This window comes from Bufo bufo, chromosome 1 (assembly GCF_905171765.1).
Source record: "Bufo bufo chromosome 1, aBufBuf1.1, whole genome shotgun sequence".
Taxonomy (NCBI): Eukaryota; Metazoa; Chordata; class Amphibia; order Anura; family Bufonidae; genus Bufo; species Bufo bufo.
In genome coordinates this window covers 255,750,115-255,767,038 of record NC_053389.1, presented here as the reverse complement: position 1 = coordinate 255,767,038, position 16,924 = coordinate 255,750,115, and the positions used below count along the sequence as shown (strand labels likewise).

The window sequence follows — 16,924 nt, the reverse complement described above, 5'->3', positions numbered from 1 at the left end:
CCAGCCTGGGGAGAGAGGTATTAAACAACAAAGAGAGACAGAAGAAAATAACCCCAATAAGGGGGAACAGGTGCCGAGTCTGCAGGACATATTTCAAGAAATAAAAAACTGTAGTACGGCAATAAAATACCTCTCTCTCCAGACTGGAAATATCAGGGAAGTAGTGGGGCTCCTTACAGCGGATTTACAAAAATACAAAGATAGATTATCAGAAGCAGAGAAAAGAATATCAGACGTGGAAGACCTTCTTCAGTTAAGGAAAAAAATACCTTAAAGGATGATAATAGAGAATTAAAAAACAAAGTATTAGAACTAGAAAATAAGTCCAGGAGGTCTAATTTAAGATGTCTGGGGGTTCCAGAGGGGGTGGAAGGACGAGATCCGTGTGGGTTTATACAAAATTGGCTGATGGAACAACTAGGCCAAGATATCTCAGAATATAAGAACTTTATTGAACGGGCCTACAGGTTACTGCGCCTGAAGAAGGTTAAGTACTCAATGATTTTTCCAGCCAGATTACAGATAGAGTGGGAGAACAGAACTTGGTTCTTTGGTTCTGCAGAGGAGGTGAGCGAATGGATTAAAGATAAGATAAAGAGCTGATGTTCATGGGCCGGGGTTGGAGGGGGGTAATGCTAGGAAAGAGAGTCGGGGCTAGTTGCTATCCTGGGTCATACGAAGGGTGGGAGCAATGCCTGTGCTGCTCGAGGGTTTCAATTTTTATTTTAATTTTTTTTTATATATTTTTTTTCCTCTTCTGTCCTCCCGTGCTCCCACTTCCCCCCTTTTCCCCCCCCATGCCCCATAAACGAGATAATTGATAGAAAGTATTAGAGGTTTTTTATGAAAATAATTTCATGAAAAATCAGGGGTTTTAGTAGGGGCATAAAAAGAGTTGCAGTGTTTGATGCAATACAAAGATCCCTCCCCGCTATAGTATGTCTGCAGGAAACGCATCTGACAAACGAGACAGCGGGGGGGATAAGTAGACCATGGATGCAGAACTCTTTCCATTCAGTTTTTTCATCCTATGCGAGGGGAGTGAGTATATTAATACACCGTGATATTGATATTAAGATAGTAAAAACTGTTGTAGATAAGGAAGGGTGCTATATTCTTATGGACTGTTTATTAGAAGGTAGAGCATGGATAATAGTGAACGTTTATATGTCACCTCCCTTCAAAATAGATATTCTGTTAAAAATTCATGACCTTACGCTTAATGCAGGGGATAAATCACTATTGGTGTTAGGGGATTTTAATAATACACTGCGTGCAGAATTATTAGGCAAATGAGTATTTTGACCACATCATCCTCTTTATGCATGTTGTCTTACTCCAAGCTGTATAGGCTCGAAAGCCTACTACCAATTAAGCATATTAGGTGATGTGCATCTCTGTAATGAGAAGGGGTGTGGTCTAATGACATCAACACCCTATATTAGGTGTGCATAATTATTAGGCAACTTCCTTTCCTTTGGCAAAATGGGTCAAAAGAAGGACTTGACAGGCTCAGAAAAGTCAAAAATAGTGAGATATCTTGCAGAGGGATGCAGCACTCTTAAAATTGCAAAGCTTCTGAAGCGTGATCATCGAACAATCAAGCGTTTCATTCAAAATAGTCAACAGGGTCGCAAGAAGCGTGTAGAAAAACCAAGGCGCAAAATAACTGCCCATGAACTGAGAAAAGTCAAGCGTGCAGCTGCCAAGATGCCACTTGCCACCAGTTTGGCCATATTTCAGAGCTGCAACATCACTGGAGTGCCCAAAAGCACAAGGTGTGCAATACTCAGAGACATGGCCAAGGTAAGAAAGGCTGAAAGACGACCACCACTGAACAAGACACACAAGCTGAAACGTCAAGACTGGGCCAAGAAATATCTCAAGACTGATTTTTCTAAGGTTTTATGGACTGATGAAATGAGAGTGAGTCTTGATGGGCCAGATGGATGGGCCCGTGGCTGGATTGGTAAAGGGCAGAGAGCTCCAGTCCGACTCAGACGCCAGCAAGGTGGCGGTGGAGTACTGGTTTGGGCCAAAAATTCACAAATTAATTTTTCCACCCCCCCTGAGACCAATTGTCTCGGGTATAGGGTCTTATTCTGAACGCCTCTGCCAGTGGGTTGACTCGTTACTGCAGCCTTTGATCCCCAACATTCCTGGTTTTTTAAGGGATACCAAATCAGTTTTACAAGCAATGCAGAAGCTTGAATGGTCCCAGAAATGTTCCTGGGTCACTGCGGATGTAATTGCACTTTATCCCAGTATCCCCCACAATATGATTCATACCTCCCTGATTTGGTTTTTGGAAAACTTTGGGAATTTCTCTGTGGTGCTATTAGAGTATGTGGTGGCTGTGGTGGACTTCCTCCTGAGACGAAATTATTTTATGTTTGATGGAAAGTTTTTCCTGCAGACATCGGGGGTGTCGATGGGGGCCAAGTTCTCCCCCTCCATAGCTAATATCTTTATGGCATGGTGGGAGAGAAGCTTTCTCCTCATCGACACCAACCCTTTCTCGGATCATGTGAGGTGGTATGGCCGTTACATCGACGACCTGATCTTTATTTGGTCGGGTGATGTGGCGGCCATACCGCCATTCACAGATTATCTGAATTCGTGTGTAAATGGTATCCAATTTACCGTCCAACACAGTACTAACAACATTGAATTTTTAGATCTCAGACTCAGGGGGGACTCCGCCACAGCCTCCATATATACCAGCACACACAGAAAGCAAACAGCTGGTAACACATTATTGCATGCAAAATCATGCCACCCCATACACACCATCAGAAATATACCCAAGGGAGAACTAATTAGAGCCAAGAGAAACTGCAGTGACGAGTCAGCTTACAAAACAGAGGCAGAAAACATCACCAAAAGACTGACACATAGGGCTTATTCACAAAAAATGCTGGATAAATGCAACAGAGAAGTATCAAACATTGATAGGAATTCATTACTTAGTACAAATGCAAAAAAACACAATCACAACACTAGAGAGACATTGAATCAGGAAAGAAAAAATATCTTTGTAACACAATACAGTAAAGAATACACTCAAATCTGTAATATTGTAAAAAAACACTTTCCAGTTCTGGCATGCGACAAAGCATGGGCAGCAATGGCACAAAAAGGCGTAAAATGTGCAGCCAAAAAAGCACCTACCATTGCCAGCTCAGTAAGCCCCTCCCTCTTTAAAAATGATAAACTCCGCTCTACTCAAAGTACATGGTTATCTACAAAAGGGAACTACAAATGTGGTCATTCCATCTGTATTTGTTGCAAATACATGAAAATTAGCCAGAATTTTGAATCCACTGTTAACGGTCAGGTTTTCAAGATACATTCTTTTCTCAATTGTAATACCACCTTTGCCATTTACTGCATAACATGTACCAAATGCAAGCTACAATATATAGGATGCACATCAAATGCCATAAAAACGCGCATTAGAAAACATATATCAGACATACCGCACCATGCAAATCGCAATGTATCTGCGGCAAGTCTCCACTTTGCCACAGTGCATGGTGGGGATGTCTCATATTTGTCAGCACAAGGTATCGAAAAAGTCAAAAAACCTTTAAGAGGTGGCGACAGAAAACGCAAACTTTTAAATAGAGAATCTTACTGGATTTTCCAGCTAGAAAGTCGCCAACCCCATGGTCTCAACAAAAAACTTGACCTCATCCTACAATATTGATCCTCAATTTATCGATCATACATTATTCCTCCCTTTCTTATTTTCCTTATCCCGCTCCTTTATTACTATTTCTCTGAATATGTCATTGTTATTTCTCTGAATATATGTTTTTATGAACCACATAAATTTATGGTATGTTTTTAATCAAGTGTTGATTTGTGGATGGGAGTGGTTGAACCTCAGCCTGATTATTTCAGGTGAGGAAGTCAGTCCCTCCCTCCTCTCTATAAAAACCTCTTTCAGTGTACTGGAAATTGTCATGAGTAAGGGCTAAGATTGTATTGTGCCCGAAACATGTAGACCTGCATTCCTGTACCTGGATTTTATTGAATATTGAATAAAGCCTTTGGATTACCACGAATACAAGCTGGACCAACCAATTTATTTTCTTCACACTGGTTTGGGCTGGTATCATCAAAGATGAGCTTGTGGGGCCTTTTCGGGTTGAGGATGGAGTCAAGCTCAACTCCCAGTCCTACTGCCAGTTTCTGGAAGACACCTTCTTCAAGCAGTGGTACAGGAAGAAGTCTGCATCCTTCAAGAAAAACATGATTTTCATGCAGGACAATGCTCCATCACACGCGTCCAAGTACTCCACAGCGTGGCTGGCAAGAAAGGGTATAAAAGAAGAAAATCTAATGACATGGCCTCCTTGTTCACCTGATCTGAACCCCATTGAGAACCTGTGGTCCATCATCAAATGTGAGATTTACAAGGAGGGAAAACAGTACACATCTCTGAACAGTGTCTGGGAGGCTGTGGTTGCTGCTGCACGCAATGTTGATGGTGAACAGATCAAAACACTGACAGAATCCATGGATGGCAGGCTTTTGAGTGTCCTTGCAAAGAAAGGTGGCTATATTGGTCACTGATTTGTTTTTGTTTTGTTTTTGAATGTCAGAAATGTATATTTGTGAATGTTGAGATGTTATATTGGTTTCACTGGTAAAAATAAATAATTGAAATGGGTATATATTTGTTTTTTGTTAAGTTGCCTAATAATTATGCACAGTAATAGTCACCTGCACACACAGATATCCCCCTAAAATAGCTAAAACTAAAAACAAACTAAAAACTACTTCCAAAAATATTCAGCTTTGATATTAATGAGTTTTTTGGGTTCATTGAGAACATGGTTGTTGTTCAATAATAAAATTAATCCTCAAAAATACAACTTGCCTAATAATTCTGCACTCCCTGTATAATGGATGAGAAGATAGATAGATGCAGAATAGGGAAAAGCACGGGTTCTAAATTAAAAAGTACTACACAAGAATTGGGTTGGATTGATATCTGGAGGATAATGCACCCAAAATCAAGGAGATACTCGTGTTTCTCCTAAACGTACAAAAGTCTATCACGGATTGATTTAGTATTCACTAATTATAAGGGTGCACTAGACATTGAAAGAGTTAATTATGGACAACGGGGGGTCTCGGACCATAATCCCATTATAATAAACACGAAAATAGGTGGCGAGAGGAAAATAAGAGGTATGAATATAAACATAGGTTGGATAAATATAATGGGAGTACATGAAAATGTTTTGAAAGAAATTAAGGAATATTTTCCTATAAACGAGGGTTCAGCAGGAATCAACACGGTTTGGGAGGCCGCAAAGGCCTATATTAGAGGGATCATTATAAAATATATGGTAATATATTTAAAAAAAATTAAGGGGGAAAATAATAGAATTAGAAGGAGAAGCGGAAAGTTATGAAAAAGAAATACATTGGAAAACCTACAGAGCAAAACTATAAAGAATGGGTAGATAAAGTCACGTTAATGGAAGACTAGCTGTTTCTGATGGCGGAACAACAAAAAGAGAACTTTGTGAGAGATAACTATATCCATGCACATATACCTGGTAAAAAGTTAGCCGCCCTGGTGGCAGCCCAGACAAACAAAAATAGATATATACACTGGCTGGTAGATAAAGCCGGACATAACCTGGTTGAACAAGCTGCTAAAATAGATTTACTTAAAGAACATTTTAAGAATATGTATAGTAGCAAAATAAATAAAAATGCACAGCAAATACAACAGTTTTTGGAGAAAATTAACATCAAGAAATTAGCTATAGATCAAAGGGATAAGCTGGAAACACCCTTAGATCCAATAGAAGTGGATAGTGTATTATTAAAAATAACTTAAAAACAAGATCCCAGGTACGGATGGTATTCAGTTTGAAATTTATGCTCAGTATAGGGAAATATTGACCCCGAATTTGCTTAAAATGTGGGCTTCGTCGAGAGAGTCGGGGAGATTACCCGACTCCTTGAGGGAAGCCCTTATTACACTTATTTTAAAACCTGGGAAAAATCCAACTTCGCCAGACTCATATCGCCCCATCTCATTGATTAATACTGATAACAAGATATTAGCAAAAATATTGGCGGCCAGGCTCAGGGAGGTGTTGCCGGTGCTTATACATGAGGATCAGACGGGATTTATGTCGGGCAAGACTACAACTAAAAATCTTATTAGATATTTTGTAAATACCCAAGTGGAACCCACAAATAGTGGTGAGAGGATGATTTGGACTTTAGATGCCTCAAAAGCTTTCGATACCATAGAATGGCCTTTTTTGATGGCAACATTTAAAAAAATGGGAGTCGGTGATAATTTTGTTTCATGGGTAAAACTACTATATACGGAAATATCTGCAAGAGTGATATTGAACGGTGAACATTCTGATAATATACCTATCGGTAGAGGGGTTAGGCAGGGGTGCCCCCTCTCCCCTCTATTATTTGCCGTAGCTTTGGAACCTTTAGCGGAGATGATTAGGCAAGATAGAGAGATTGTGGGATTCGGGTACGGTTCCCACGAAGAAAAAATTTACCTGTACGCGCATGACATTCTGCTATTTGTGGGTTCACACGGTTCACTCCCTTCTAGATATTTGAGGATTATAGCAAATATGCTGGACTTAAAATAAAGTGGGCTAAATCAGCCTGTATCCCGATTAAGAAAATAGATGAGCCGGTAAAATATCTAGGTATTCAGATTACTCCTAACCCCAAGGATTAAATACATCTAAATGTGCTTCCTAAAATACACGAAATAAAGAAAAAAGTGGAAGTGTGAAAAAAATTACATGTATCAATGGCAGGTCGAATCTCACTGGTGAAAATGGCTCTTACCTTCCTTGAACTATATCATGTGGAACGCGCCGGTAATAATCCCTAAGAGAATTATTAAAAGGATAGTTTCCCTTTTGACGGATTTGATATGGCGCGGTAAAAAAACTAGAATCAGAGCGCAAATATTGTGCATTAAAGAGAAAGAAGGTGGACTATCAGTCCCAGATTTGGAACTTTATTTTCTTTCTGGCCATATTAGAAATATGATAAATTGGACAACTCACAAAGATATAAAGCTATGCTAGAAGGGATCAATAAAAACTTAGATAAATGTAGCATTTTTCAATTAGTAGAGTATGGAAGGAGGGGGATGTAATTGAATATTCAGAGCTTATAAACATCTGTGGTACTGGAAATAGAGATTTGACCTTCTACTATTTCCAATTGAAACAAGCCCTGCGGACGACATTAGGAAAGGGAACACAGATATCTACCCTCTCATATCCTATAGGAAATATATCTAAGTTAACAGTGGGTAAGAAGCTGATATCAAGGATATATCAAGTTCTATTATACCAGAAGACAAAAAAAAGAGCAGCTAACTGTCTATTGCATAAATGGAAGGAGCTTTTCCCCCAACAGATAGAGTTTTGGGAGAAGGTGATACATGCAAAAAATGGGGTTTCACATAACTTCTCCCATAGGGTTACACAATTCAATATAATATATTGACTATACTATTCCCCTAAAGATTTGATGAAGTTCTATAGACCCAACAAATTTAGTTGTAAAAAATGTGGACTGATAGGTGTGGACGATGTCCATATACTCTGGACATGTAGAGAGATACAAGACTTTTGGTGGAAAGTAAATGAAAGAATAGAGAAATATCACGGGTTTAGAGTCCCAGTGGAGTTGGAAACCTGCATTTTTGGAATTATGGAAAGGATAGAGAACCTAAATCAATGGGAAATAGCAGTTAAACTGTTTTTTGCTAGGAAATGTATCATCGGACATTTGGGGTGGTAGTGTGTTACCTACGGTCAAGGAGTGGGAGAATCTTGTGAGAACTATAATTAGAGAAGATTGTGGCAGAAATGCAGAAATGGTTGAAAGGTTGAGGGGATTGAGAATGGTGAGATGTCTGGGGGGGGGGGGGGGGGGTAGGGATGGGGGGGAGAGACGGTGGGTTATGGAGGAGGAGGAAAAATGTTATTTTATTTTTTTCCCCCTCTGGGGGAGCAACAGGCATTGGGGGGTAAATAAGGTGGGCAATTGATATATACTGATTTTATAAAGCCATAATGTAAGTTAATAATTATTAATATTGCTATTAGATTAATTGCATTTGTACCGGTTATATAATGTAAAACCTTGGATCATTAATATTGCTGATGACTGTAATGAATTTTTGAAATACCAATAAAGATAATAAAAAATTTTTTTTTTGGTATTTGCAAATTCAATTGCCATACAGAATTTAAGGTTCTAGTATTCACTTCAATGGGTTGACATAAAAATTTTCTGCATTGTCAGTTTGCATGACCCACATTTAATATCACAGTGTTTGCCAAGTGGTCATGACAGAAAATGAGAAAAATAAATGTAATATTAAAGCTCTAGTCTTGTCTGTGTTTGGGGAATTAAGTACTGTAATTGTCATTGATTTTAATGAATTTTTAAGTAAACAAAAGTCTAATTTTTATTTTTTACCAGTGTGATACTTTTGAATTGCATATTTGAGAGCCAAGATTAGAACTATCCCAACTGTTCATTTGATGAACTATGGCACAGGAGCACATATCCAGAGTTCATCCTAGAAAAACAAGATAATTTTTATTTTTTTTCTTCTTTCCATGGAATATTCTATATACCTACCAATTGCTCAAGGCCATGGAGTGATAACTACTCCTTATATTCACGTTCATGGGGCAACCATAACCATGTGAACGTCCACTGATAAGTTTCTCTTAGAACTTTCTTCAAAACTAAAGTTATTTGTGGTCAGACTGGACTTCTCTTGAACCCTTGGCTTTAGGCTACATGCGCATGAACGTATTTTGTTTCCGTGTCTGTTCCATTTTTTGGGCGGATAGGATGCGGACCCATTCATTTCAATGGGTATGCAAAAAATACGGACAGCACAGCATTTTCTGGAAAAAGGTTGTTCAGAAGCAGCACAGCAAACGGCTAGTGTAGAGCAATAATGGAGGTCATGCAGCAGCTGGGCAGGGGATCACAGATCCAAAGCGATCCAGGGATGTGTAGAAAGAATAGAGGGCCACAGCAGCATATCCAAATTTCTTCTTTATTGATCAATCACCGCATGACACGGCATAAAAAATAGCAGCAACGTTTCGGCTAAGGATAGCCTTTGTCAAGCATATTTTACAATTAAAACACCAGGTATATAACCAGCATGTCAATGCCACCCACAATGACAACAATCCAATCAATAGACGTTTCACTATGTTACACCCACCTAGTTAATATTCACCAGGCTGTTGTATAACATTCATTAACAATTCTAACAAACATGAACAGAGTTCACACATTCATATATTCACCTGCGTGGCATGTCGGTGTATACATATCCTCATGGTGGCTGGCGTCTCAGAGTGGAGAGTGCGCATGGCCGCGGACGTCATCAGGAGGCGACTAACCCAGGGCAGCACCGCAACTGCTGATGACGAACATCACAACGTGGTGATTGGCGTCCCAATGCTCACACTGCGCATGTCCGCAAGCGTCATCAGAGGGCGGCCGGCTAGTGTCACGATGCCGCATCATCTACTGACGTGGCAGGCAGTGTGACAGGAGAGGCAACATCGTTGTGTGACAGCGGAGGCAATGAGGCTGCAAAGTAGAACATGTCCGCGTTGCCTAGAAACAGAGCAGCGCGCACAATAATGGATACAATGACACATGGTGAAAATACAATGCGTCACGTATCATGATTAGAACAGAGATCGCCTTGCAAATGGATAGATACATTACCAACACAGGTGTATACATGTAATGATGTGTATCTAAACAACAGTATAAAGCATGGTGAAAATACAATGCGTCACGTATCATGGTTAGAACAGGGATCGCCTAGCAACTGGATAGATACATAACCAATACAGGTGTATACATGTAATGATGTGTATCCATACAACAGTATAAAGCATATGTACCCAACATGAAATGTCATAATGAAGAGAAATCATCCTGGTTGGTGACTTATCTGTTGAAACCGGTGATCAGATGGTTATCAATCATTAATCATGTGGTTTAGCATAGTCATGTGTTAAATTGGTTTTCATACATAAAATGTAAAATAAAAACTATATATAGGAAATAACTCTTCAGGGACACCTTCTACCAGCAACAACGGGGTGTGGCCATGGGGTCTAATATGGCCCCAACTTATGCTAACATCTTTATGGCCGAGGTTGAGGACAGACTGGTTTACCGCTCCTCCTTCTTTGGGAGGGTCCTATGTTGGTGGCGCTACATCGACGACATCTTCATGATCTGGACAGGGACGACCGATGAGTTGGACAGTTTCCACTCACATTTGAATGCGGGTGTCCCAGGACTACAATTCACTGCTACTTCATCAGCTAGTGAATTGCAGTTCCTTGATGTACGGGTTTATGTGATGGAGGGTCTTTTAGCTACGGACCTCTATCAGAAACCCACTGATAGAAACACCCTCCTTATGCATGATAGCTATCACCCGCGTAAAATGCTTGATTCCATACCCTGGAGTCAACTTTTAAGGGTTAGACGTATAGTTTCCGAGGAAGATGTTTGCACACAAAGGGTGGATGCCATGTGCACACGCTTTGTTGAACGTGGCTATCCCAAACGTCTTCTTGACAGAACTAGACACAAGGTGAAGTTGGTTGACAGAGGTTCCACACTTCGGCAATCTACTAAGACCAGACCTAAGGCTAGGGTTCCTTTTGTCTCCATCTTCGGCCAGGACAGTGGCGATATTGCGCATGTCCTCAGGAAGGAATGGCATATACTCCAAAGGGGGTTGCCAGAAATAGAAGAATTTAAGTCCCCGCCGATGATGGCATACAGGAGGAACCCTAGCCTACGTGATAGGCTGGTTAAAACTGATGTTAGTGACCAGACTATGGCTACACAGAAACTACTTGCCCCGCGCAAGAATGGTACTTATCCGTGTTTATCTTGCTGTAATTGTGGCAATGTGCTTAAAGGGGATCACTTCTTCCATCCATATAGTGGCAAAAAATATAAAATCAAAGGTTATTATACCTGTAGGTCACGGGACGTGGTATATGCGATCCAATGTCCGTGTAGCCTCACCTATGTGGGAGAGACTACCATGGAAGTCAGGGAACGCATTAATAAGCACAAGAGCACCATACGCAATAAGAACATGGATAAACCTGTTGCCAAACACTTTGTTGAGGCTGGGCACTCTGTTAACCAACTTTGCTTTAGAGTTATAGACAGTGTGGGTTTTCTACGGAGAGGTGGCGACAAGGATGCGATATTGAGAAAAAAGGAACTCAAATGGATCTTTACACTGAAGTCCCTGCAGCCATTTGGACTCAATCTTGAGTTCAATGTGGCTGGAATCAGCTAGACTCCTCTCTGTATATATAGTTTTTATTTTACATTTTATGTATGAAAACCAATTTAACACATGACTATGCTAAACCACATGATTAATGATTGATAACCATCTGATCACTGGTTTCAACAGATAAGTCACCAACCAGGATGATTTCTCTTCATTATGACATTTCATGTTGGGTACATATGCTTTATACTGTTGTATGGATACACACCATTACATGTATACACCTGTATTGGTTATGTATCTATCCAGTTGCTAGGCGATCCCTGTTCTAACCATGATACGCGACGCATTGTATTTTCACCATGCTTTATACTGTTGTTTAGATACACATCATTACATGTATACACCTGTGTTGGTAATGTATCTATCCATTTGCAAGGCGATCTCTGTTCTAATCATGATACGTGACGCATTGTATTTTCACCATGTGTCATTGTATCCATTATTGTGCGCGCTGCTCTGTTTCTAGGCAACGCGGACATGTTCTACTTTGCAGCCTCATTGCCTCCGCTGTCACACAACGATGTTGCCTCTCCTGTCACACTGCCTGCCACGTCAGTAGATGATGCGGCATCGTGACACTAGCCGGCCGCCCTCTGATGACGCTTGCGGACATGCGCAGTGTGAGCATTGGGACGCCAACCACCACGTTGTGATGTTCGTCATCAGCAGTTGCGGTGCTGCCCTGGGTTAGTCGCCTCCTGATGACGTCCGCGGCCATGCGCACTCTCCACTCTGAGACGCCAGCCACCATGAGGATATGTATACACCGACATGCCACGCAGGTGAATATATGAATGTGTGAACTCTGTTCATGTTTGTTAGAATTGTTAATGAATGTTATACAACAGCCTGGTGAATATTAACTAGGTGGGTGTAAGATAGTGAAACGTCTATTGATTGGATTGTTGTCATTGTGGGTGGCATTGACATACTGGTTATATACCTGGTGTTTTAATTGTAAAATATGCTTGACAAAGGCTATCCTTAGCCGAAATGTTGCTGCTATTTTTTATGCCGTGTCATGCGGTGATTGATCAATAAAGAAGAAATTTGGATATGCTGCTGTGGCCCTCTATTCTTTCAGCACAGCATTTTCTGTCCGCATCAGTATGTCCGTTCCATAGCCCCGCCCAAAAATAGAACATGTCATATTCTCGTCCATTTTGCGAACAAGGATAAGCATTGTTACAATGGATCCGCAAAAAAAATGGATGGCATACGGATGGCATCCGTTTTTTTTTTTTTGAGAATCCTCAATTTGCGGACCGCAAAACACATACGGTCGGGTGCATGTAGCTTTAGGCACAGCTTAACCTCTGAAGACATGTACATAATTATCTCTCTGACACCAGTAATTTCTTTTACACCTTATACACTGTTGATATACATTTGTGGACTTCTGTAAACCATACGTAGAAACTACTTTGATGTCTTGGTGTCCTAGTATTATCCAGTAGACAGTACTTTCTCTTAAGTTGATGGCACTTTCTGAGCCCATTTATAAAAACTAGTGCAGAAAAAAAGTGTCACCCATATCAACGAATCAGATTCCACTTTTCAAATTTGCAGTGCAGGTTGAAATTTGTTTGCTGCATTACTGTGTCATTAGGTGTTGTAAGAGTTGTAAGAGTAATGGTCAACTTTATTTTATATAACTCTGTAATCCACGCACATACATAAACATAAAACTATATTCTAGTATAGTTAAGTTTTGTTATTAATCTGATTGAATATAATGTGAATCTTATCATATTCCTCTGCTGTATAACATTCATTATGACCTTGGAAACACACTTCGAGGGCCATCTGTAAATGTGACTAGAAATGTGTAACCTGTACGGAAAAGGTTGTATCTTCCTATCTGATTAGTAACACGATAAGACAATTAAAAAAGCATTTTCATGCCGGTATAAATCTGTGGTCTCAGAACATTTTGACATGTTTTCCAAGGATAATGTACCAGATGTCCGGTGTATGTTTCCATTGCCTGGAGAGATGAACTTTTACCTATATACTTGTCCGAATTACTTACTATCTAATTATATGACTATAAGAAAATGCTAAATGTATCACGTGTAACTATGTAACCTGTAAAGGTCCAATCATATGTACTGTAACCGCCTTGAAAACCCCCAGTTTCTCCTACTATCATAAGGATATAAAATAAAGCTCTTTTGAGTTGGACCCCAGATCTCCTCAGATACAGCTCTTGTGATTGTGTCGGTGTTATCGGTTGATTGACCTAATATTTGATTGTTGATTGCTTTATACCTGAAAAATTAATTACTCTGATAGTGTCCACATCACTGTACCTACATCCAATGATGTCTGTACATAAAACACACACACACATATATATATATATATATATATATATATATATATAGTGACAGCAATACACAATAAATGACAGATGGGTGGTTTTACAAACTTAGACATGGTTACAAGACTATAGACTGAATGACATGGCACCCTCATCAGCTAGTTTTAGCAATATCTGGTGCTGGCTCAGTATTATGGCTAGATGGATACCCCTTCATGTCAATGACATTCGAGTCCATTGTAGTTTGCTTAAAGGAAAACAGGCTATGCATTAATGGGTAAAAAAAGTGTTGTGCTTGTGGATTGTTCTAGACTTACTTTGGGGCTACCGATCTTGGTTTTTCCTGTCTTGCCTTTGGTACGCCAGGATTGCTCATGGTCAAACTCTAGATCTTCCAATCTCTGCGTGAGCGCTAGCTTTTGCTGGATTGCCATCCTCAATAGAGAATTCAAAGTCTTCTTCTCATCCTCCGCGGCTGCCAGCTGTCTCTGCATTTCATCTAGCTGTGTCACATATTCATCACATCTGCTCAAACAATAGGTGGAAAAGAAGAAAAGAAATTAGACCAATAGTGTCAGTGGCTCACCTGTTTCAGACCTTGGTGTAGGTGCTCGCTCCAGGGCGTACCCATCGCCCAAGTGAATAAAGTTTAGTAGTAATACAGTAGTGGAGGGCACTCAAATTTGATGAGGCATGGATTAGAACTAAATTTAAATATTATGTCAGTTTATTCATAAAAAACTAATGTTAGTGAAAATAAATAACATAAAAAATAACCTTGTCTCTGAATATTAAAATGTGCCGGAATAAAGTATAAGTTCCACTGGTTCTGGAACAGTCCGAAATAACTTAGATAATTAGGAAAAAATGGAAAATAGGTTAGGTGATCATCACCTACAGCTAATTAGCTAGTTGCAACTGGCTGGAAAAAATATATCTCTCTTTTCCATAGAGACAAGGCAGTTAGATGTCAGTATATACTGTATATATATATATATATATATATATATATAGAGAGAGAGAGAGACAGAGTGAAGCTGAGTTGCTGTTCCCACGTGGTTCGCCTCAGCCTCTTTATGTTCACCGCTTGATTAGTAAATCACTCACAGCGGGTATGGAAGGTGAGCATCGGTTTGTTTCTCTGGGGTTCACTTCAGATTAAATGTGATATTCCAGAACCAGTGAAGATATATTGGGCAAAAGCACTTTAAGTTAGAAACAGAAAGTTCTTGAATGAATCAGAAAATGGCCACTTCTGAGGTGAATAAATATATAATTATATAATTTGTCACGTTATGACAAGTTGGCTAGTATGGTTCCCTCCTTGTGATTCAGGACAGGGATATATCTAAAATCGGATAGTATCGAATTTTTGGACCAGACACAAACCATTATACGAAGCCTCAACTCCACAAGGGAGAGTCAACAAAGTTTGGACGGCTTTTCTGTGTATTTTCTGGACAGCAATTCTGTTATTATCAGACCAGTCATGCTACTTTGTTACTGTTTGTATATGACATTGATTTTATATGTGCTGTTATATATTTTATTATAGATAGGCAGACCAATCAGAGTGGTTACCAGCCACTTCCAGCCCTGATTCAGGCTGTCTATATATATATATATATATATATACATATGCTGACATCTAACTGTCTTGTCTCTATGGGATAGAGAGAGATTTTATTTCCAGCCAGTTGTAACCAGCTAATCAGCTGTAGGTGATCACCTAACATATTACATTTTTTCCTAATTATCTAAGTCATTTGGGTCTGTTCTGGAACCAGTGGAACTTACACTTTATTACGGCGCATTTTAATATTCAGAGACAATGTTATTGTATATGTTATTTATTTTCACTAACATTTGGTTTTTATGAATAAACTGACATAATATTTTAATTTAGTTCTAATCCATGCCTCACCAAAAGAAGAAAAGAGATTAATTATTTAAATTGTATTAGTTCAATTTTCAGAGCGTCTTTAAGCTAAAGAAGAAAGCTAAAGGAGCAAATAGGTGGGATGTTGATGCCATGGCCATGCCTACAATGTTCTGCATCCCTGATAAATATGGACAATACAGCTCTTGATAGATGGCATCAAGGCTTGATGTCTATCCCACCCTTGCTTTTAAAAACAAGCAAGTTTGGGTTCTGTTCACATCTGCTTATCATTGTTAAAAAGTTCTAAACTAATAATGATTATTCAGTGCAAAGGTATTAAAAACATTCTCTCTATCGCTCTGTGATTGCCTCATACATCAGGCAACTAAATCCCTTAGTGAAGAACCAGAATTTAAAGTGAGATCTTCTGAGTAGTAGACTCATGGATCCGATGCCTCTAATGATAATAAATCACTGTTGTTAGGTAATGTAAGTTTCTTTCCACCAGATAATGTTATCTGCCACAAGATACTAGCTCTCTCTATAGGTCTCTATAGCTAACCTGGAAAATTCACTTAGACAAAAAGATTCTTCATTAGCAAGGACAGGTGAGTGCATAAACACAATGTCTGCACAGAGCTTAAATAATGCTGCTCAAAGCAACCTGTCCCTGGACCTAGTGGGTTTCACATGTGAATGAGCATAAACTAAGCTCAAAGGATGCCCGCTCAGCTACCGGTCCTATGTTTTCAGCAATTATTATGCTTTTAGTTTCTCACATTATATTGCAGACGAACCACTCAGATCATGATTAAGACGTACAGCCGAAACGCGTAGACCTTGCCTGTCTGGTCAGCATATGGATTTTATAATGAAGAAATAAAGAAATTGGATTTTATCCTGAGCCTGCTGCTGGATTTTTTCTATTGTTCTGATATATGGCCTACAGTATTGCTTTTTATATCCTAGGGCAATGCCAGTCTGATTGCCCCGAAGTGGGGGCACTTACTGAGATCTAATATATGCAAATGGGAGTAACATATGATTTACTTCACTATATGTTTCCTATTACTTGCTTTGCTATGGTAGACAACATGTTTATTGGATATCACACTTTATTATACCATGTCCCATATTACATTTACCGAAACTACATCCAACTCACTAATTTTCTAGCCAGTATTCCGTGTGCCTATGGAAATCTAGCATAGTCCTTGTGACGAATATCGTATCCCGACTGACGTCGGACGTCAAATACGTAGAGCCAGCGAGATACGGTATGGTCACTTGTTACCAAGGCGTGATGTTACGCCGT

The 16,924-nt window shown here is 39.6% G+C and overlaps 1 protein-coding gene across 1 annotated transcript in view; it reads right to left on the bottom strand.

Moving 5' to 3' along the window:
- BICD1 (BICD cargo adaptor 1) overlaps positions 1 to 16,924 on the bottom strand; it is a 381,554-nt gene that overhangs the window by 23,475 nt on the left and 341,155 nt on the right. Inside the window, 1 exon segment of the mRNA XM_040438955.1 lies at positions 14,045 to 14,255. Within this exon segment, the coding sequence (XP_040294889.1) occupies positions 14,045 to 14,255 (211 nt within the window).